The 21,751-nt window shown below is 43.6% G+C and overlaps 1 protein-coding gene across 1 annotated transcript in view; it reads right to left on the bottom strand.

Annotated features, from left to right (window-relative positions):
* The window catches only part of LOC140133149 (polypeptide N-acetylgalactosaminyltransferase 12-like), a 116,337-nt gene that overhangs the window by 83,901 nt on the left and 10,685 nt on the right, over window positions 1-21,751 (bottom strand). Inside the window, exon 2 of the mRNA XM_072152907.1 lies at window positions 9,263-9,432. Coding sequence (XP_072009008.1) covers window positions 9,263-9,432 — 170 coding nt within the window. The remainder of the gene's footprint in view (window positions 1-9,262; window positions 9,433-21,751) is intronic.

Genomic DNA, 21,751 nt, shown 5'->3' with positions numbered 1-21,751 from the left:
GCCACAGCTTGTGTTTGTATTGGGAGGTTCTGCAGCAGCTGATGCTTGTATTGGGAGGTTCTGCCGCAGCTTGTGCTTGTATTGGGAGGTTTTGCCGCAGTTTGTGCTTGTATTGGGAGATTCTGTAGCAGCTGGCACTTGTATTGGGAGGATCTGCCGCAGCTGGTGCTTGTATTGGGAGATTCTGCCACAGCTTGTGTTTGTATTGGGAGGTTCTGCAGCAGCTGATGCTTGTATTGGGAGGTTCTGCCATAGCTTGTGTTTGTATTGGGAGGTTCTGCAGCAGCTGATGCTTGTATTGGGAGGTTCTGCCGCAGCTTGTGCTTGTATTGGGAGGTTCTGCCGCAGCTGGTGCTTGTATTGGGAGGTTCTGCCGCAGCTGGTGCTTGTATTGGGAGGTTCTGCCGCAGCTTGTGTTTGTATTGGGAGATTCTGCAGCAGCTGGTTCTTGTATTGAGAGGTTCTGCAGTGGCTGGCTTGTATACTGGGGGGTTCTGCAGTAGTTGGCATGTGTATTGGGGGGGGGTTGCAGCAAATGGCGCATGTATCGGAAGTTTTGAATCAGTTGGTGCATGTATTGGGTGGTCCTGCAGCAGCTGGCGCATGTAGTGGATGGTTCTGCTGCTCCTGTTCCTGGTTGGAGGGGGCCCCAGACAAAACTTTGCTATGGGGCCCACTCATTCCTAGTTACGCCACTGCTTCCCAGAATATATTAATATGTGTTTCCCTTTGGGTGTAGCCCATGTGTTATGTCCGTATCTGTCTCCTCCTCGATTTGCACTAATCGGTTGAGGAAACACTGACTATCCAGCACTGTGAACATTGTTCCAGTGGCTGGCTGTGAATTGTATTAACCATACCTGTCCCTCTGCAGCCAGGGCCCAGACCAACAAGTCCACCATGTGAATGTCAGTGTCTGCTCCTACCATCTGGGGCAGACTCTCCTCCTCATTACAAATATTCTGCATGCAGCTCATTCATTGCTGGTCAAATTGTATGCTTACTATTCTTCTGTCGTTTTCCATTGCTGTATCCTTGGTATTTGATTCCTTGTTTTGCTTGTCCCATATCAATAGGATACACAGAGGCATGCATGCAGGGCTGTTGCAGGGTTGGAACTTAGGGCTCACTGTCCTTTCTGTTGTCTCTTATTAGAGTGTCTCCATTACTTGTCCCATATTTGGAACAGAGGCCAGCTGGATAGGTCACGATGTGGTGAGACACAGTGGGGCACATTTACTTACCCATCCCGTTGCGATCCCCGCCGTGCGTTGTCCAACGAGGATTCGTGTCTGCCGCGATTCACTAACATTGTGCGTCCAATTTCCTGCATCTGTCGCTTCCCCCGCTGAGGTCCGCCGGAGTTCACCTCCTTCTTCCCGGTGCATGTGAGTGCTGATCTTGCGATACAATTTGCTTTTTTGTCCGAAACAGTTGGATTGTCTGACGTCCACGTTTGTGTCGCATGCAAGCCGACACCGATGCGACATAATCGCATGCACCAAAAACCTGGAAAAATGAAAAAAAAATTCCAAAACCTGACGAAAATGCGCCATTCGGACCCTTAGTAAACGTGCCCCAGTGTGCTCACCCCCTCGTAATCGGGCGCTATGGGGGGCAGTGATCTGGCAATAAATTGGCTCCCATTAAGGTTGTGTGCATGCAGCCTTAGACTGTTTCCACTAAAGTTAGTTCTGGATTTGACCAACTGTATTGATCTGTGTCCTTGTATCCTACATTGTACTTAGCCACCAAGGGCCCTCTTAGCTTACTTAAAACCAGGAACACTACGTGTGAGAGGGCCACAGGCGAACTATCAACACCTACATCATTTGTGATCCTGGCATTTGCACACAGGGTTTGTGCAAGAGTATGGCATGGATCCAGCCATCCTGATAGAATAAAAACCTTACCACAAGCTGGCCCCAGAGGAGCATTAAAGGGAACCTGTCACCAGGGACCTAATTTTTTCTAAAGACAGATTGTAAAAGCCCATGACACCGGCATTGCAAAAATGCCTCTCTGCCTTTTAAGCATTTGCATTTACAATATAATTGTGTGTTATTACTTACTCTTGCATCCTGATAAAATCCTGGGGTAGTCACAGAGGCTGGGTTTTTGTTTGGATACATTATAACAACAACATGTGACTTGTCTGAGCTGCAGGCTGCCCCCATCTTTGTGCTCCTGTACAGCTTGTCCCTCCCCCACTGATGTCAGGCTGACCAGGCTGTGACCTCTGAGAAGGAGCAGGAGGTGGAGCTGTACAGGAGCACAAAGGTGGGGGCCAAGCTCTGAGGATGTGCAAGAAGGTTTCAGGAAACCGAGAAAAAGTAGCTGGCACAGCGCTGATTAAGGGAGAGGGTCGTCAAGTCGATTTTGATTTTTATTATTCCAAACTGGGAAACACATTTTGGGCAAAAACGCCCTTCTTCAAGTACAATTGGAACGGTCTGAATTACATAAAAAATATATGGACATCCACACAGACAATTATTTTACATATGTATATATGTAACAAATAATATATATCATATATATGTATGTATGTATGTAAATATAGGAGTTGTATAAAAAAGGATATATGTAAAAATATATGTATACATATCTAAATAATTAAATACAAGCATAAATATAAATATATATAAAATCTCTGTTAAAAGTACACAATACACATTTAATACATGATTATATATATGTGGCTCAACACTTTGCAGACAATGTCATAATAATTAATTGTAATCAATCACTAACAAAAGAAATTCATCCTAGGACAAAAGCATCTGTAGTTGTTCTTATCTAAACTGTTAAATCAGTAGTGTGATATAAATGATGAGGTAAGAATAGGACATAGTAATGGTACTTACAATGGTAATTGTGGCGCTCTGCTCGGTGTTTGTTAGTCCAGAGCGGACATGCGGAGTAAGCTGAGTGCGCTCGTATTTAAGCTCATAGGGCGGATGTTGAAGAGGTAAACCGGAAGTTCGGGAAACATCGGGTTACCATAGATACCCGAGTTGGCTCACATAATGATCGTAATCGTACATGTCAATGTTTAAGACCATCCTATATTTAGCAATATTGATTGAGGGGGAGTAAGAATAATATTAATGATGATGATGGTAGTGGAGGATATGGGAATATCTTGATAACTAACTTCAATATATGGCATCTTGGTGGTTAGGAAAACAGTAGTATTTGGTAATACTAGTGGATCAGTTCAAAGGATAGAAATTACATTACATTAGTGAATCAAAGAGTAGATAGATATATGGATTGTAAATATATGAACTCTAAAGGCAATGTATAAATAAAGATATTTTTTGGTTGTTTAAGCAGACATTGTTTTTTGTGTGTACTCGGGCACACACATATATGTATACGCACATATAAATAAATATGAACACGCATATACACATGTGTACTGTTATAATAATGAATGATGTTTATAGGGTGATAGGGTGAAAAGAAAAAAAGGGGGGGGCTGAGAAGGTGGAACGTTATCTGGGATCTTCAAGTGTTTCATTTAGACCATTGGGTATTAGTGTTTTACCGGTTAAGGACTGGGCCCTTTCCTGTTTTTTCATGTCCATTTTTCACTCCCCACCTTCAAAAATCTATAACTTTTTTATTTTTACACGTAAAGAGCTGTGTGATGGCTTGTTTTCTGTGTAACAAATTGCACTTCATAGTGATGGTATTAAATTTTCCATGCCATGTATTCGGAAGCGGTAAAAAAAATTCCAAATGCAGTAAAAATGGTGAAAAAATGCATTTGCGCCATTTTCTTGTGGGCTTGGATATTACGTCTTTCACTGAGCGCCCCAAATGACATGTCTACTTTATTCTTTGGGTCGGTACGATTAAGGGGATAGCAAATTTGCATAGGTTTTATACTGTTTTCATACATTTACAAAAATTAAAACCTGTACAAAAATTGTTTTTTTGATTTTGCCAACTTCTGGCGCTAATAACTTTTTTATACTTTGGTGTACGGAGCTGTGGGTGGTGTCATTTTTTGCGAAATTTGATAATATTTTCAATTATATCATTTTTAGGACTGTACGATCTTTTGATCACTTTTTATAGATTTTTTGAAATTTTTTAAAATAGCAAAAAAGTGGCATTTTCGACTTTGGGCGCTATTTTCCGTTTCGGGGTTAAACGCATTGAAAAACCGTTAATATATTTTGATAGATCGGGCATTTTTGGACGCGTCGAATGTGTTTATGATTTTTACTGTTTATTTATATTTATGTCAGTTCTAGAGAAAGGGGGGTGATTTTAATTTTTAGGTGTTTTATTATAATTTTTTTTTTACCTTTTTTTTATTTTTCTTTTTACTATTTTTCTGACTCCCTAGGGTACTTTAACCCTAGGTTGTCTGATCGATCCTACAGTATGGCAGTATATGGGGATTTTCCTCCTCATTCATAACAATGTGCTATCAGCACATTGTATTGAAGGGGTTAAAACGAAATAGCCTCGGGTCTTCGGAAGACCCGAGGCTACCATGGAGATGGATCGCCGCTCCCCGATGACGTCACGGGGAGCGGTGATCCCAGGGAAGATGGCGGCGCCCATGCGCCGCTATCTTTTTGAGGCTGCTGGCAGCTTTGCCGGCAGCCATCGCTGTGATAACACCCACGATCGGTGCTAGCAGCCCGTGAGATATTTTCCTTGCAGCGCGACTCGACCGCCGCCGTGAATACACAGCGGGTAGTCGCGAACCAGTTAAGTTTAAATATCCAGTACATTTCACGCTGTCTCAACTTATTGAATCTCTGATGACAACTGTTGTCGATTTGTTCTATGGGAGTGACACTAAAATGGTCCATATTGCAGTCATGTTCAATGGCCGCATGTCGAGACACGCTGTGTTTCGGAAACCCTTTTTGGATAATTGAGTAGTCCTTCCTAAATATTGCAACCCACAATTGCATTCCAAAAGATATGTCACAAAGGAAGAGCTGCAGTTTAAAAAGCTCTTTATAGGGAAACATTCATTTGTAATATTTGAACAGAATTCTTTTTTCTATGTGTGAATGACAACATTTGCATAAGGCGTGACCACATTTGAAGGATCCCTTGAGGGCAGGAAAAAAGGATGACCTATGTTTTTTGACATGACTGTTGGCCTTCTTTAGGCGACTTGGTGCTAATGCATTACGTAAGGTGGTATTGCGTCTAAAGGTAAATTTTGGAGTTTTTGAGAGGGATATACCCAAATGGGGATCAAGAAGTAAAATGTTCCAATGTTTGCTAAAAATCTTCTTAATCTTGGATGAGTGTTTAGAAAAAGTAGAAATGAAATTTGACACAAATTCATTTGATTCTGGGCCCTTATGGGTTTGGATTTTCATTTTTTTTCTCAAGACATTCTTTCTCTGCTTTTGCCCTTGAGTCTTGTATTAGGTTCCTGGGATAACCTTTATCTCTGAATTTTCTAGATAGTGACTTTGATTGTTCACTGAAGTCTCTATCACTTGTGCAGTTGTGCAGTTTAAACTGCCCATAGGGGAAATTTTTTACCCATTTATTGTAGTGCGCACTAGAAAAATCTAAATAACTGTTGCTATCTACAGCTTTAAAGAATGTTTGTGTGTTCAATAAATTGTTTGAATTTGGAAAGATTTCAATATCTAAGAATTCAGCTTTGTCACTTGTTACAGTGTGGGTAAATTTTAAGCCCCATGGGTTTTTGTTTAGGTCCTGAATAAAACTCTTCATTTCATCGAGTGTACCTTGCCATATGATGAAAATATCATCAATGAAGCGTTTATAGATTTTGCATTTTGCATATAAAGGATGTACATAAAGAAAGGTTTCGTCTAAGTGACCTACCACCAAATTCGCAAAACTGGGTGCAAATTTCGTACCCATGGCTGTCCCTTTTGTTTGGAGATAGATGTCAGATTGAAATGAAAAGTAATTATGGGTGAGGATAAATAGCATTGCATCTAGAATGAATGTGGTTTGTAGTGACAGATAGGGATCTTTATCTAGGAAATATTTAATTGATTGTATACACTTATATGATACACTTGGTGATATACACTCACCGGCCACTTTATTAGGTACACCTGTCCAACTGCTCGTTAACACTTAATTTCTAATCAGCCAATCACACGGCGGCAACTCAGTGCATTTAGGCATGTAGACATGGTCAAGACAATCTCCTGCAGTTCAAACCGAGCATCAGTATGGGGAAGAAAGGTGATTTGAGTGCCTTTGAACGTGGCATGGTTGTTGGTGCCAGAAGGGCTGGTCTGAATATTTCAGAAACTGCTGATCTACTGGGATTTTTACGCACAACCATCTCTAGGGTTTACAGAGAATGGTCCGAAAAAGAAAAAACATCCAGTGAGCGGCAGTTCTGTGGGCGGAAATGCCTTGTTAATGCCAGAGGTCAGAGGAGAATGGGCAGACTGGTTCGAGCCGATAGAAAGGCAACAGTGACTCAAATCGCCACCCGTTACAACCAAGGTAGGCAGAAGAGCATCTCTGAACACACAGTACGTCGAACTTTGAGGCAGATGGGCTACAGCAGCAGAAGACCACACGGGTGCCACTCCTTTCAGCTAAATACAGGAAACTGAGGCTACAATTTGCACAAACTCATCGAAATTGGACAGTAGAAGATTGGAAAAATGTTGCCTGGTCTGATGAGTCTCGATTTCTGCTGCGACATTCGGATGGTAGGGTCAGAATTTGGCATCAACAACATGAAAGCATGGATCCATCCTGCCTTGTATCAACAGTTCAGGCTGGTGGTGGTGGTGTCATGGTGTGGGGAATATTTTCTTGGCACTCTTTGGGCCCCTTGGTACCAATTGAGCATCGCTGCAACGCCACAGCCTACCTGAGTATTGTTGCTGACCATGTCCATCCCTTTATGACCACAATGTACCCAACATCTGATGGCTACTTTCAGCAGGATAATGCGCCATGTCATAAAGCTGGAATCATCTCAGACTGATTTCTTGAACATGACAATGAGTTCACTGTACTCAAATGGCCTCCACAGTCACCAGATCTCAATCCAATAGAGCATCTTTGGGATGTGGTGGAATGGGAGATTCACATCATGGATGTGCAGCCGACAAATCTGCAGCAACTGTGTGATGCCATCATGTCAATATGGACCAAAATCTCTGAGGAATGCTTCCAGCACCTTGTTGAATCTATGCCACGAAGAATTGAGGCAGTTCTGAAGCATGGTGTATCTATTAAAGTGGCCGGTGAGTGTACTTATAAATTTTAGGAAGGTAATAGAATAAAGGGGTGTTGGGCTCATGAATTGACAGGTATGAGAATTCATTTTTATTTAGAATTCCTTCATTATAACCCCTTTTGAGGAGTTGTTGTAGTTGTTTACTGAAGGAGACAGTCGGATTGTGATCCATTTTCACATAAAATTCCGTATCTGATAAAAGGCGTGTAGATTCAAGAATATAGGCGTCTCTGTCTAAAATAACAATCCCTCCCCCCTTGTCGGCGGGTTTTATCACAATTTCCGAATTTTTGGCCAGATCTGTAAGGGCATGTCATTCACCCTTAGTCAGATTGTCATTGGGTAGTTGAGGATAGGTCTTCTTTCTACTGATTCGTGTTCGTATTTTGGTTTTGTTTCACTTTTTTCACGGTTCAAAAGATTACTGATATCTGTAATAACTAAATTATAAAATGTGTCAATGAATCCCCCTTTGTGATAGGTAGGGTAGAAAGTTGAATGAGGTTTTAAATCGGTGTGGATAAAGGACAATCCTGGTGATATAGGAATGGGTTCAGCTTGTGGGGAGTCTGTTCTTTCTTTTGTTTTCAAAATGTTAAAATGTCTGGTCAAAGTTAATTTCCGAATATATTTATTTACATCTATGAACAGATCAAATTCATTAGCTGGAGAGACTGGACAGAATGAGAAGGCCTTTTCTAAGAGGGATCTTTCAGTCAATGTTAGACTATGCTTGGATAAATTGAAGATCTTAACAGTTTCTCGCTTTTGGGTTGCTGTCGTAGTGGGCATTTCATTGAGCACAACGGAATCACTTATTTGGCTAGTTTGATCATTTAAGGACATCATACTGTTTTTTTCAACTTTCTGTTCAGTGGTCTTTCTGTGTGTTCGTCTTGTGATGTGTCTCCCTGCTCTGCATCCTCGTCTTCTAGTTCTTTTCGTTTTAAGCTTAATGGGGATGACAGAGCCGTTATCTCTATTAGTTCTGGGATCAGTTGATAGGTCGGGGTCAAATTTAAAGTCAATGGTAGACCTAAAAAAACCGTTGTATCTGTCAGCAAAGTATTTTCTTTTGAAAAAGAAATGTCAGGTTCATGGTGAGTGAGAGGTCTGGGGGCAAAGTAGAGTTCCCCATTTGGAATTTGGGTCTTTTCTGGAGACATATTTTTTACTGAGATTGGTGAGTCATGAATCGTCAAAAGGGAGGCATTAGGGAATATAATGCATCCATTTATCTTCTTGTTAGATTTATGATCAGTAATATTTGAAGGCTAGGCTTTGTTCGTAACCTGTTGGGTTGGTAAGGGGGGGCAAGTGTGATGGTTTTTTTGCTAAACCAATTTGTTTAACGTTCACATTTTGTGTATTTTGTGTAGGGGTGTGGTGGGTATTGGTCATGGTTGGGAGCTGTAGGGGCAGAGGAAGGGTGCTGTTTCTAAATGTTAAGGTTTTTGTTAGGTTGGTATCTGAAGGCCTTGGTGACATTTTTTTAGGAATGAATCTCAGACCCTTATTCCTTTTGTCTTGAGGTTTAGGGAGATTTTGTGGAGGGATAGGGTGTCTGAGGTGAGGTTTAAGGGAATTAAGACGAGGGGGGTTTTCTACTGATTGGTGTTTCTTTGAGGTGATATTAGATTTTTGATCTTATTTGTCAGCCAATGTTTAATATTCCCTGTTTTATAATCATTCCTATCCCTTGATAATTTCTCCAATTTTTTAGTGATAATCTCTGTTTTGTAATCTCGAAGATGAGAGGTGAGTTGTGGGAGATCACTGAATGTATCTAATGTGTATTATAATATTATATATATAAACATTATAGAATGTATTTAATGATTTAAATGAATGTATTTAATGATTGTCTCTTATTACATAAAATAGAGATAATTCTATTTGAACAGTCCGTTAATATTGAATCACCAGGTGACTACCACTCTTCATCTTATCTCCCACGGGTGCTGTGAATAAGTGGTAAACAATTTTTTTTTAAATTCATGATTGTATGGACTGCAATATATCTACTACCTTTGTCACTGCAGTCATCTACTAGAATAACTTCCTCAAGGAGGATGTCCGGAGAAGTTTCCAGGACACTGTAGATAGTTCGTAGAAGTGTTGACCAGGCTTCATTGTAAAAAGTGATGATAACAGATGTTCTGGGTAACTTATAGTAGTCATATTTCACAGTTCTACACCTGTAAACAGAAAGTGTGTTTGGTAGATTGTAGTTTAAGACACAAGGTATAACTTGCTTGTTAGGTCGCTTTAGCATTAAAAATAAAATAGAAGACAAATCTTTTTTGTTCATATTTCTACATATACATTTTTACCTATCGGGTTATTTTTCGTATAATAAATACTATGCAGTATAGGAGCTTTGAAATGAGGACCATTGATATGGCAACAATCGTAGTTGTTAACTCTTTAAATGCTGCTGGTGCAGATCTGCTCATGCTAATGCTATTCTAATAGGGGCCCGCACAATCTTGTATGATGTACATCACAGTGCTAAATATTGCCTTACAAAGACTGTAAAGATTTTAACTCGACCTAGTTCTATATGGGTATCTAGGATTCAAGGTTCATGTTCTGCAGCTTACAAACTTGTAAAGGCAATTCTAAGCTGAAATAATAATAATAATAATTATTATTTATTTATAGAGTACCATTAATTCCATGGTGCTGTACAATCAGTAGGGGTTTGCATACATTACATTAAGACAAAAACAGGTGCAAACAGGGCCAGATTAAGGGTCCCAGCGGTATGGAGCACCTCATTTAGGATGGGGCCCCCTAGCTTGGCAGCCGACATGGGGCCCCCTCCCACAACAATATATGTAAAAAGATATCACATAGTTACACAGTTCCAAAGCTCTAGAGATATTAGAAACAATGGTATCTTTAGTTTTAGATAAATTCCTACCCTTACTAAACCATTTCCAATTTTGGTCCATGAAAACTAAAAAATACTGAATAATGATACCACAATACTGTTACCAAATAAATACTACAATAAAACCAATATTCCAAACAATAGCGCTACAATTTACAAATGATCCCTCGAAACTGACCCACAGGATTACCACAATTTACCAACTATAAACTCCATTTACTGATGATCTTTACAACCATATTGTTATTATACAAACACCACCGAGCAAAGGGCAATATCACTAATGACACCTCTGTACTAGGCACAAATAATAACATTACATCCTGATTATCACCACTACATAATGACTCAATATTACTGCGATACTAAATGATAACCTACACACAGACCAGTATGTACCAGCATATAGTGACCATATAGTAGTAGATATATACAGTCCTATACAGAGGCCGCAGTGTGATCCAATGACTTACAGGTTACGTCCCTGATGTTGTCTCTTCCCTTCTTTCTGATCTTCCAGGAGACTTCTTCCATCCATAACTCATCTCTGCTGGTTTATAAAACGGACATGGTTGGCATCATCCTATATACTTCTCACACCTGACCCTCACATACAAAACTGACCACAATGTGCCCCCACATGTATCATATTTACCCCTAACACCACAACTGTTCACACTGTGCCCCCCCACATAAATCATATGTACCTCTCACACCACAACTGCCCACACTGTGTCCGCACATATGTCATATATACCCCTCACACCACAACTGACCACACTGTGTCCCCAACATATATCATATATACCCCTCACACCACACCAGACCATACTGTGCCCCAACATATATCACATATACCCCTCACACCACAAGTGACCACACTGTCCCCACATATATCATATATACCCCTCACACCACAACTGACCACACTGTCCCCACATATATCATATATACCCCTCACACCACAAGTGACCACACTGTCCCCACATATATCATATATACCCCTCACACCACAAGTGACCACACTGTCCCCACATATATCATATATACCCCTCACACCACAAGTGACCACACTGTCCCCACATATATCATATATACCCCTCACAACACAAATGACCACACTATGCCCCAACATATATCATATATACCCCTCACACCACAAGTGACCACACTGTGCCCCACATATATCATATATACCCCTCACACCACAACTGACCACACTGTGCCCGAACATATATCATATATACCCCTCACACCACAAGTGACCACACTGTCTCCACATATATCATATATACCCCTCACACCACAAGTGACCACACTGTCCCCAAATATATCATATATACCCCTCACACCACAACTGACCACACTGTGCCCCAACATATATCATATATACCCCTCACACCACAACTGACCACACTATGCCCCAACATATATCATATATACCCCTCACACCACAAGTGATCACACTGTCCCCACATATATCATATATACCCCTCACACCAAAACTGACCACACTGTGCCCCAACATATATCATATATACCCCTCACACCACAACTGAGCACACTGTGCCCCACATATATCATATATACCCCTCACACCACAACTGACCACACTGTGCCTCCACATATATCATATATACCCATCACACCACAAGTGACCACACTGTGCCCCAACATATATCATATATACCCCTCACACCACAAGTGACCACACTGTCCCCTACATATATCATATATAGCCCTCTCACCACACAACTGATGTCACAGAACAGGGGGTTGAAACACACACAGAGATGCCACAGAACAGGGGGTATTACAAACAGTGAAGTCACAGCACCAACATTATCAATAAGAAAATGCTGAAAACCATAACAATAATTGATGACAATAACCCCACACCCCAATGCTGGCTGACTATAGACACGAGGAATATAACAGGACACGTACAGTACAAGCTGAGAGCTGTCTCACACTAGAAGATTAGTCAGTGAGTACAATACTGATCTGACACTGGTAGAAGTAGATTCTAGTACCTCACAGGTGACGTGTTCTACCCTTCCTTTTAGGGCCAGAATCGATCTAACTTATGGCTGAAGAATTTTCCACCAAACGTCTTCTGCTCCAGGCAGCACATACCCCACACTGTGCACCTAAAAATACTACAATTGCTTACAGTATAATGTCACCTGGATAACAGAAATATGCCACCCCCCCAAAAAAATATACTCCATATATACTCCATATACTCCATAATAAAACCACTCTGGCCCCTGCATATATTACTATACTACAGACCCTGAGTAATACTGTACCCCTATTTATATGATTCACCCCGTAATTACACAATATATGGTTCCCCCGTTACATAATTTATATATTGCCCCCTTTATTTGAATTAATGTACCTATTTCTGACCCTTTCTACTACTGGGGTGCCACATGAATTTTAGAGACTGGCCCCTCAAGTAATTATTTAATATACTGCCCCACCCCCCCCATTTAATTATTTAATATACTGCCCCCACCCCCACCCGACACAATGAACTATTTTACATACTAGGCCTCACCCCCAGTAAACTTCATACACTGGCTTCCTCTGTAAATTATTTTATGTTCTGCCCCCTCCATTAATTATGCAATATACTGGGCCCTCAAATAAATTTTGTACACTTCACTCTTTGGTTCAGTATGATCACAGGGAAACTAAATTTATACAGGTTTTATTGAGTATTAATACATTTAAAAAAAAATACAACATCATCACGAAAAAAGGGGTTTTGTCTTCTTCTGACTCTAATAACTTTTTTATAGTGTATATACTCGAGTATAAGCCGAGTTTTTCAGCACAAAAAATGTGCTAAAAACCTCAAACTCGGCTTATACTCGAGTCAAGAAAAAAAAAAGTCAAAATTCACCTTGTCAGCGCCTCCGCAGATCTCCTCTTCTTCCATCAGCAGGTCTGTACACGCTGCCGACGGAACAAGAGAAGACCTGTGGGAGCACAGGAAAGGTGAGTTTTGACTTTCTTTTTTTGAGTCCTGCCAGGGGCAGGAGCTGGCTATATACGGGGTCAGGTGCAGGCTATATACGGGGGCAGGAGCTGGCTATATACAGGGTCAGGTGCAGGCTATATATATGTGGGCAGGAGCTGGCTATATACGGGGTCAGGTGCAGGCTATATACGGGGGCAAGCTATACGGGGGCAGGAGCTGGCTATATACGGGGCAAGTGCAGGCTACATACGGGGCAGGAGCTGGCTATATACGAGGGCAGGTGCAGGCTATATATAGGGGCAGGCTACACAGGGGCTTTTTACTAAGGCTTAGGTACAAGCTGAAATGCGTAGGTGGCTCGCCTACATGTACACCGCACATATCTTTTAATGTGAGAAGAATAAAAGCCATTTTTTATTGGATGTGCCACGTCTACCTTCTTCTTTGTTCCGTTTGAATACAGGGGCAGCAGCGGGTTATATACGGGGGCAGGCTATACGTGGGCAGGAGCTGGCTATATACGGGGGCAGGCTATATCAGGGGCAGGTGCTGGGTATATATGAGGGATGGCTGTCTATATATACAGAGCATGAGGAAGGCTATATACAGACGCAGGAGGAGAACTATATCAGGGGCAGGTGTTGGCTCTATAAGGGTTGGCTTATACTTGAGTATTATAACGTACTGAGATGCGTGAGGAGTTACTTTTTGGCTGGATGAGCTGAGTTTTCATTGCTAGCGATTTGAGGACTGTGAGACCTTTTGATCAGTTTTTATTACATTGTTTATGTTATGTAAAATGGTGTAAAAGTTGTATTTCGGACATTTGGGCGCCATTTTCAGTTATGTGGTTCAACACCAGCAATAACTGTTTTTATATTTTGAAAGACTGGACATTTTGAGACATGGCCATACCTAACGTGTTTGTGATTTTTACTGTTTAATAAATTAGTATCAGTTCTAGGGAAAGGGGGGGGGGGGTGATTTATTTTTTAAACTTTTTTACTATTTTTTTTATAGTACTTTAATCCTAGATGGTGTGACCGTTCCTACCATATACTACATTACTACTGTATTCAGTATATGGCATTTTTACACAGTATTCATTACAATGAGCCACTGGCACATTGTAACGAAACTGCAGATGCCATGCAGCCTTGGGTCTGATGAAGACCTGAAGCTGTCATGCCAACTGATTGCCGCCCCCCGATGACGTCTCAGGGAGCGAGTAACAATCGAAACAAAGATGGCGGCACCAATGTGCCACCGTACTTCAAATGTTGGCGGAAGCATCAGAAGGGTTAATATCCGCGGTCGGCACTAGCAACAATCGTGGGTATTAGCGGGGGGTGTTTGCTGCAATATGTAGCAAACCCCACCACTGTATGAAGAGGGCTCAACTCGTGAGCCCTCTTCATACAGGCTCCGCACCTCTGCGCCATAAACCTCAGAGCGTGAGTTAATATTGTATCCCCCCACACACACACACACATAATTAACTATTTAATATGCTGCCCCCCCATTATTAACTATGTAATATGCTGGCCCCCACAATTAACTATTTAATATGCTGCCCCCCCCATTATTAACTATCTAATATGCTGCCCCCCCCCACAATTAACTATTTAATATGCTGCCCCCTTAATTAACTATTTAATATGCTGGCCCCCATAATTAACTATCTAATATGCTGCCCCCCACCACAATTTACTATCTAATATGCTGCCCTCCATAATTTGATGCGCCCCACAAAATTAAATATTTAATATGATGCCCACGCCGCAATTATTTTAAATATTTCGTCCTCCACCATCTTTTAATGCTGTTTGATTTTTAAAAAAACAACCTTATACTCACCTCGGGTCCCACGGCTTCTATCTTCTTGCCGCGGCCCTACAGGAAAGGGTGCGCGGCCGCGTGATGACGTCATCACGCGGCCGTGCAGCCTAGTTGAAGGAGCGATGTGCGCCGGGGTTGTCTTCCGGCCACATCGCTCCAGTGATAGTGCTCGAGCGCCCGCAAACGGCCGCATCGAGCACTATACATGGAAGGGCAGGAGCTTCCCGGGGCCCCCGGTCTGGCCTAAACATCGGAGCGCCAGACCGGGGGCCCCCAACCAATAAATCCGGATCCAGGGGCCCGGCGCTAGCGCTCCAATAGCGCCAATGATGATCCGGCTCTGGGTGCAAATACAAAATACAAAACTACAGTGATCAGGAGTCAAGTAGGAGGAGGACCCTGTCCGTGAGGGCTCAAAATTTATATGGGGGGTATATAAAGACATGAGGTGAGGGAGCAGTGCAGTTAATGTGCATTTTAAGAGAACCTGAACAGGTGAGTTTTCAGGTTACATTTGAAGGTTTGGAAAGTGGGGGAAAGTCTGACACATTTTGGTACAGAGTTCCAGAGTCTGGGAGATGCACGGGAGAAGTCCTGGATGTGGTTGTGAGAAGAACTGATGGTAACAGAGTGAAGCTGAAGGTCCTGTGAGGAATGGAGATTATGTATGGGGCAGTATTTCCTGATGAGTTCAGAGATATATGGAGGGGACATGTTGTGGATGGCTTTGTAGGTCATGGTTAGTATTTTAAATAGAATTTTCTGTGCAATGGGTAAGCAGGGCGGAGACTGTCAGAGAGGAGATACAGAGGTGAATCGAGGAGACAGATGGATTAGCTGGGCAGCAGAGTTTAGGATAGATTGGAGGGGTGTAAAGGAGTTAGCTGGGAGACCACAGAGAAAAGTGTTGCAGTAGTCCAATGATGATGAGGGAATGGACTAGTAATTTTGTAGACTCTGGATTGAGGAAGGGTCGCATGTGAGAGATGTTTTTGAGATGGAGGCGGCAGGTTGTAGTAAGTGCCTGGATGTGAGGCATAAAAGGGGTTATCCGGGTTAAAAAAAATTTTTATGTCCGGGCTGGGGAAGGCTAGTTAAACATAATAAACATGTACTTACCCCCTCCGGCGCCGCCGCGGTCCCTTCGATCCGTGCCCCTGTTTGTTTACAGGGGCACGGAAGCCGCGCACAGGGAGCTTCCGGTCCACGATGTGGACGGCTCCTCCCATGCGTCCCTATCTCTCAGCGTTGTAAGCGCTGAGAGATGGTGCGCATGGGAGCTTCCGGCCAGCCGGAAGCTCCCTGTGCGCCGGTGTAATGAAACCGGCGCACAGAGAAGACGGCCGCGGCGCGGGACATCGGCAGCACCGGAGGAGGTAAGTACATGTTTATTATGTTTAAATAGCCCTCCCCGGCCATAAAAAAAATTTTTTAACCCGGATAACCCCTTAAAGGATAAGGCAGAGTCAAAGGTTGCTCCAAGGCAAAGACTTTAGGGACTGGGGAGAGTATGGAGCCATGAATTGTGATGGTTGGGAGCGATGTGTTAGGTGGAGGAAAGATTATGAGTTCTGTTTTGTCTGTGTTAAGTTTTAGAAAACGGGAAGAGAAAAGGGGGGGTATGACTGACCGACACTCTGGAATTCTGGCTAGAAGTCAAGAGATATCTGGACCAGAAATATAGATCTGTGTGTTGTCTGCATATGAATGGTATTGGAAGCCATGGGGCTTAACTGGGTGTCCCAGGCCAGAGGTGTAGAGGGTGAAGAGCAGGGGTCCCAGGACAGAGCCCAGAGGGACGCCAACAAAGAGGGGACGAGGTGAAGAGGTGGTGTGAGAGTGACAGACACTGAATGTCTGGTCGGAAAGGTATGAGGAGATCCAGTAGAGGGCATCATGAGTCATACCAAGAGCACAAAAAGTATGCAGCAGGAGAGAATGGACGACAGTGTCAAAAGCAGAATACAGGTTAAGGAGGAGGAAAACAGAGTAGTGATGTTATGCTTTGGCTGACAGTAGGTAATCAGAAACTTTGGTCAGGGCAGTCTCAGTGGAGTGATTGGATCGATTGTAGTTTGTCATGGATAAAGTTGGATGAGAGATAGGAAGATAGCCCTAGGTGGACGTGTTGTTCTGGGAGTTTTGAGGCAAATTGAAGTAGTGAAATAGGGAAATAGTTCAGCGGACTGGATAGATCCAGAGAAGGCTTCTTTAGGATGGGTATGAGAGTTGCATGTTTAAAGGAAGATGGAACAAAACCAGTGGATACTGAAAGGATAAAGAGACGAGTTAGGACTGGAATAAGCACAAGTTGTGAGGTTGGGGATAAGATGTGATGGGATTGGGTCAATTGCACAAGTGGTGAGATGCAGGGCCAATTCTCGCCTTTTTGCTGCCTGAGGCAAAAATTTAAATGCCGCCCCTCCCCCCACACACAGATCTCTCCTGAAGCCCAGCTATATTTGGCACACCAAAATTGCAAGCAAATTCTGCAAATTTCCATGCAGCAAAAATACCCTTTTTGGATATTGTGGGTGGGTTGCAGGAGATGAAGGTTGAAACTTTCTCTGATCTATTTTGTTTTCAAAATATGAGGCAAATTCCTCAGCTGCAATGAGAGATGTTGGAGAGGGTGCAGGAGGATGTAGAAGGGCATTAAAGGTAGCAAATAGTTGTTTGGGGTTGTGAGATTAGAAGATAGAGGATTAATTAAGTAATCCTAGGGGGCGTGGCCTAGCAGCAGGTGTAATCCTGCAAATAGCAGCGTTAGTCGACAGCTTCAGCATAGAGGGTTACCTGTATTGAGCAGAGAGCCTTAGGGACCGTGCAGGTGCTTTTTTGGGTCGGAACGATAGAACCCAAGTGCCAAGAAGCAGCAGAGAAGCAGAGTGAGCAAATCAGCCAAGATGGTGGCCGCCAGCAGATGGGAGCGCACGCTCAGAAGAACCTGCGTGCAGACACCACTGCTAGACTGGGCAGCTTCGCCCGCATGGCCACAGGAGCGGGAAGACATCCAGAAGCACATCTCAGCCCCAGCCAGTGAAGCCAGCCTGCTCCTCCAGATATGCAGTATTAGCAGACCCACAGTCTGGAGGTGAGGAGGAAGCAGATGGGGAAGAAATAATGGAGGAGAGGCTGAGAGAGGACAGCCAAGAGGAGGAGGAAGAGGCTGAGCCCACATTGTCTGATATTATTAGGGCAGGACAGCATAATACTTCAGCTCTCATGCAGCTGACGTAGTTGGTAGTTTGAAAGAAGAAATATTACTAGTGCGTAATGACATGCATAAAGTGGCTGAGACAACAACGGCTGTAGAGAATAGAGTACAAGACATAGAGAAATCACTCCCGCCTCTGAGGAGGGACGTGTGGGAACAGTCGCAAGCTATACTTGCCCTGCAAGTGTGGTGGCACTGGGAAACACGCATTTCTTCGATATGCTGCGGTCCACACTCCAGTGGCTGGATGTGAATGAACAATGTATACGTGGACAGGCATGGTCACCAGATGGAGATTGAAGTGGATCTCTCATGCCCTGGGCCATCTGTGAGCATTGCAGTTGACTATGTTTTATATTGTCCACTGCACTACTTGAGGAATGCAGAATGCTGATAGCCATGGAGTGGAGGACTATATATGTTTCTTGAAACAGGACTACCAATGTCGAGTCCTGATGGCAACCCGGTGCATGGTGGTGGAGGAGAAGACTACGCATTATCTGTTATATTATACATGCTTCTTGTTTACAGAAAATGTATATTTCAATGATTGTACCTAACACATTGGGTGCTCTGAGGCTGCCTGAAGTTAACTATGCAGCTGACGAGTACGCAGTGTCTGGGATAAGGGGGCTGATATACCTACTGGCTGGGATGCAAATTCTTAGGCTGGAGGGGAGGTTTACTGTTATATGGTAGGGAATGGGTGTGGGCTGGAGGGGTAAGGTCTATTCCAAAACTATGTATGTCGGTAGGGGTTTGTTTGATGTGTCAGAATGGGGGGAAAAGCGTAGCACAGGGGCAGAATATGGGGAATATGGGTCATGATGCGTGAAGTGTTTAACTGTTTGTCCTGGAATATCCACGGCCTGGGTAAATGCTGATAAGAGGAGAGCAATGTTTGCTTATGCGAAGGAAAAGGCAGTTTGAATTATGGTATTACAAGAAACCCATTTTACCAGAGATGTTAATATTCTTGATAGAACCTGGCTTAGCCATAGCTATCATGCATTTCATACCTCCTACTCAAGGGGAGTACGCCTCCTGATTAATAGAATGTTACCATTCACTGGTTACTCATCTTTCTCGGACCCCGAGATGTAGATTTGTTGAAGTTCATTGACCCATATATAATTGGGAATGTATACTGGTGGGTGTGTATATACTTCCTCCGTTTTCTAGTGTGCCACTCCGTAACCTGTTGGACCACCTATCAACATTACCTGATGTTCTACTGATCATAATTGGCAATTTTAATAAGGTTCTAGATAATGGATTGGATAAGTTTCCAGGTGATAGTACTCCCAATGGTAGTATAACGTCCCTGGGGAGATGGTGTACCCAACTTGGTCTCCATGATCTGTGGAGGGAAAGAAACTTAGGCATACGAAAATATTCATGTAGGTCGGCTATCCATGGTTCGTTATCCCAAATAGATATGATACTTGGATCTGGGCAGGTGTTACCCATGGTGCTTGAAATTGAGTATCAGCCTTTGACTGTGTGGAGTGGGGCTATTTGTGGGCAGTGCTTAGAAAGCTGTGCTTCGGCCCCAATTTCATTAAATGGGTGCAGTTGTTGTATGTAACACCTTCAGCCAGGATAAGGGTGAATGGAGCAGTGTCAGAAAGATTTGATTTACAGCAGGGCACAAGGCAAGGATGTCATTGCTGTTTGCCTTAGCGATAGAACCTTTGGCTTTCATGGTGAAGCAACATCAGAAAGTACAGGGTTTTCAATATAACAGGGGGAAAGAACGTATAGCCCTATATGCCAATGACATTCTATTGTTCCTCTCAGATGCAAGGCAGGTTTGGGAATTATTCAGGACTACGTATCAACTGGGTAAAGTCAGCAGTGATGCCCCTAGTTCCTATAGATCAGTGGCAGGTGCAGGGGGGACAACCCGGTAGAAGATGGGTTCAAGTATCTCTGACTGCACATTTGGACAGATTTTATTGACCTGAACTTAGCACCTCTGTTATGTGAGATGAGGGCACTCTCATTCCAGTGACTGTCAGTCTCGGGCACTCTCATTCAAGTGACTGTCAGTCTTGGGCACTCTCATTACAGTAACTGTCTGTCTCGGGCACTCTCTCTACAGTGACTGTCAGTCTTGGGACTCTCATTCCAGTGACTTTCTGTCTCGGGCACTCTCATTACAATGTCTGTTTCAGGCACTCTCATTCCAGTGACTGTCAGTCTCGGGCACTCTCATTCCAGTGACTGTCAGTCTCGGGCACTCTCATTCCAGTAACTGTCAGTCTCAGGCACTCTCATTCCAGTGACTGTCAGTCTCGGGCACTCTCATTCCAGTGACTGTCAGTCTCAGGCACTCTCATTCCAGTGATTGTCGGTCTCGGGCACTATCCTTCCGGTGACTGTCAGTCTCGGGCACTCTCATTCCAGTAACTGTCAGTCTCAGGCACTCTCATTCCAGTGACTGTCAGTCTCGGGCACTCTCATTCCAGTGACTGTCAGTTTCAGGCACTCTCTTTCCAGTGACTGTCGGTCTCGGGCACTATCCTTCCGGTGACTGTCGGTCTCGGGCACCCTCATTCCAGTGACTGTCGGTCTCGGGCACTATCCTTCCAGTGACTGTCGGTCTCGGGCACCCTCCTTCCAGTGACTGTCGGTCTCGGGCACTATCCTTCCAGTGACTGTTGGTCTCGGGCACTCTCATTACAGTAACTGTCTGTCTCGGGCACTCTCTCTACAGTGACTGTCAGTCTTGGGACTTTCATTCCAGTGACTTTCTGTCTCGGGCACTCTCATTACAATGTCTGTTTCAGGCACTCTCATTCCAGTGACTGTCAGTCTCGGGCACTCTCATTCCAGTGACTGTCAGTCTCAGGCACTCTCATTCCAGTGACTGTCAGTTTCAGGCACTCTCTTTCCAGTGACTGTCGGTCTCGGGCACTATCCTTCCAGTGACTGTCGATCTCGGGCACCCTCATTCCAGTGACTGTCGGTCTCGGGCACTATCCTTCCAGTGACTGTCGGTCTCGGGCACCCTCCTTCCAGTGACTGTCGGTCTCGGGCACTATCCTTCCAGTGACTGTCCGTCTCAGGCACCCTCATTCCAGTGACTGTCTGTTTCTGGCACTCTCATTCCAGTGACTGTCTGTTTCTGGCACTCTCATTCCAGTGACTGTCTGTCTCAGCACTCTCATTCCAGTGACTGTCTGTATTGGCACTCTTACTCCAGTCACTGTCAGTCTCGGGCACTCTCATTCCAGTGACTGTCTGTATTGGCACTCTTACTCCAGTCACTGTCAGTCTCGGGCACTCTCATTCCACTGACTGTCAGTCTCAGGCACTCGCTTTCCAGTGACTATTTCTGGCACTCTCATTCCAGTAACTGTCTGTCTCAGGCACTCTCATTCCAGTGACTGTTTGTCTTGGCACTCTTATTCCAGTGACTGTCTGTTTTGGGCACTCTCATTCCAGTGACTGTCTGTTTATGGCACTCTCATTCCAGTGACTGTCTCGGGCACTATCCTTCCAGTGACTGTCGGTCTCTGGCACTCTCATTCCAGTGACTGTCGGTTTCTGGTACTCTCATTCCAGTGA

This window comes from Engystomops pustulosus, chromosome 5, assembly GCF_040894005.1.
Source record: "Engystomops pustulosus chromosome 5, aEngPut4.maternal, whole genome shotgun sequence".
Classification (NCBI taxonomy): domain Eukaryota; kingdom Metazoa; phylum Chordata; class Amphibia; order Anura; family Leptodactylidae; genus Engystomops; species Engystomops pustulosus.
This window is presented reverse-complemented; position numbering and strand designations above follow the sequence as displayed.